The sequence below is a fragment of the Octopus bimaculoides genome, chromosome 5 (genome assembly GCF_001194135.2).
Source record: "Octopus bimaculoides isolate UCB-OBI-ISO-001 chromosome 5, ASM119413v2, whole genome shotgun sequence".
NCBI classification, from domain to species: domain Eukaryota; kingdom Metazoa; phylum Mollusca; class Cephalopoda; order Octopoda; family Octopodidae; genus Octopus; species Octopus bimaculoides.
This window is the reverse complement of record NC_068985.1, coordinates 72492757-72495134: the sequence shown is the minus strand read 5'-3', so window position 1 is coordinate 72495134 and position 2378 is coordinate 72492757. Positions and strand designations below refer to the sequence as shown.

Sequence of the window (2378 nt, the reverse complement as noted above, 5' to 3'; positions counted from 1 at the left end):
ATATATATATATATATATATATATATATATATATATATATATATATATACATACACGACGGGCTCTTTTCAGTTTGTCGACCAAATTCACTCAAGGCTTTGGTCGGCCCGAGGCGACAGTAGAAGACACTGATAATATTAAAGTCACATTGAATAAAAGATTCACAGTATTTAGTAAAATATTTCCCAATTCAAACTCCACAGGAATTGACTTTGAATAGCGTTACATACTGACAATGTTTTATACTCTAGGAAGCCTGGCGGTAACTAACCTCCAGAGATTTTTCGATATCGATACGATTATTTTCAGCTTAATATTAGTAAATTGACGACTTCAGTTGCTTGTTCTGCTATCGATAGCAGGTAAATCCCTTCGAATCACAAGCGCCTTAACAATTTATGTACAATAAGACGGAACCATCACTACTGGCACGCATTTGATCTCATACCTATAATGGTTGACCCGGGGCTAAACAACAATGCATGGATCTCGAGTTAGTATTTGAGAAAGAAAGATTTCAGAAATAACCACATACTGAGTATTAGGTGTCTGTGGTTATCTTTAAATTGTTAAGTCTAACATGCTAGGCATACTAAGTCAGTATTAAGTAAATAAAATATAAGTGTAAATTTGTTTTATCAGTAATTCAATTTTCACAAGAGAAAAATATTCTAGAAAATTTCGATGTAGCTGGTTCCCGATAGAATAAGTTTTCAAACTTAGGGTTCGGTATTGAACTGTTACAGTGATGACATCGTGTGTCCAATGATCTTTTACTGGTTACATTCATTGGACTACAGTCATGCTTCAGACATTTGATTATACCGACGTGCATATTTTATCGGCCTTCGAAAGATGAAAATTAATATTGACTTTGGCAGGATTTGAACTCGAAACATTAAGTGATGTAACTAAAGAACGCAAGGCATTTAGTCCAATTTAGTCTAATTCTGTCGCTTATCTTTTTTCCCAGTTTTATTTCAGCAACTTTTTGAAAAATAACCTTTCAATAAAATTAAGAGTCAAGATTCCATAGTGAAAAACATTATGAAAATTACAAAATACAGATTAACATCTCAGATCAGTAACGTTTGAGTGTCTGAACGACATTTAGAAAAATTCTAATTTTTGTTTTTATATATCAATCTTCAAAAAAAAACAACTTCCAAATGATAGACCTGATCTATTTTTCCTTTCTTTGACCAACAATATGTATACATTGAGAAATAGTTAGCTGCGATTCACTATAATCTGGCAGTTTTGCTAGCAAAGCTCGAAGAGGGTCCTTGTCATCGATATCATATTTAACATGAAGGCGTACCGGTGGAGAAAATTCTACCCATTTCGGGTTTCTGGGAAACATCGGGATAGCAACTTCGGACACCGCCTGAGTTTCTGTTGAAGGTAATGACAATGTATAAGTTAGTCGATATTGTAGAAGTATCAGTTCAAAGTTGATGAGAATTGGTCGTATCAAAATAAAAACGAAAACATTGATAGTAATCGTTTTGCAAACAACATTGCTGTCAATAGTTCGCTACAAGCTACATTTAGTAAGCATGGCTAATAATTGTAAAATTGTAAGCCTTATATAATTCGTGTTTAAAGTATTAGCTCCGATATCTAAATCGACAACCAGATTTAAAACTTTAAAATACCTTCTGGGTCAGGTTTAAAACAAATGTGTAAAACAAAAATTTCGAACCAGACTAGAACCCCTATTTTCTTAGAATTTAACCGTATTTTAAGTTTTAACAGAATACGAATCCAATATTTAAATTTTAGCTTGGACGAGTTTGAAAGTAGTGCGGAGTGTGAAAGTTTTCAAACTGTAACATATATCATATACAAGAGTTCAGTATTGTTTGAATTTAATGGCATATGTACCTTGTTGAGTATAGATTGTTTAGGGAATCAAGACCTGGATATTTAGTCTATTAAAGCGAACTCATTTCACTTACATGCAACAAAGTGTTGAACCCAAACCCCTTATAAGTTTGTGCCCATGTAAAAAAATATTTGTATACTCACTAATGTTAAATCTGGTACCATATTCTTCAGCTTGAACCAGGCACTTACTTTCCCTGTCGACCAGAGAAGGCTCAATATAAACAAGATAACAGATTAGAAGGTTTTCCGTATTAAATGTCAAAATGTCGGGGTGGGGGTAAGGCCTTTCAATTTAGAAAAGATTATTTAATGGTTAACGTTATTTAGAGAAGATCAGTTGCAATAGTGTTAATGGACTTAATATTTAGGAATGCAATCAATGAAGGCTATGTGGGTTTACTTGAGCTACATGCCTGACAATACCAATTGTAATCTTGATACAAGTAATTGTTATTCTACGTGTAGTTACGCTTCAGATTTATGAGAGC

At 33.3% G+C, this 2378-nt stretch overlaps 1 protein-coding gene across 1 annotated transcript in view; it reads right to left on the bottom strand.

Annotated features, from left to right (window-relative positions):
- Positions 1-45: 45 nt before the first annotated feature.
- Positions 46-2378, bottom strand: part of LOC128247852 (uncharacterized) — a 2836-nt gene continuing 503 nt past the window's right edge. Inside the window, exons 2-3 of the mRNA XM_052968036.1 lie at positions 2032-2084; positions 46-1395 (exon numbers count right to left, since the gene is read on the bottom strand). Coding sequence (XP_052823996.1) covers positions 1184-1395; positions 2032-2084 — 265 coding nt within the window. The 3' untranslated portion in view covers positions 46-1183. The remainder of the gene's footprint in view (positions 1396-2031; positions 2085-2378) is intronic.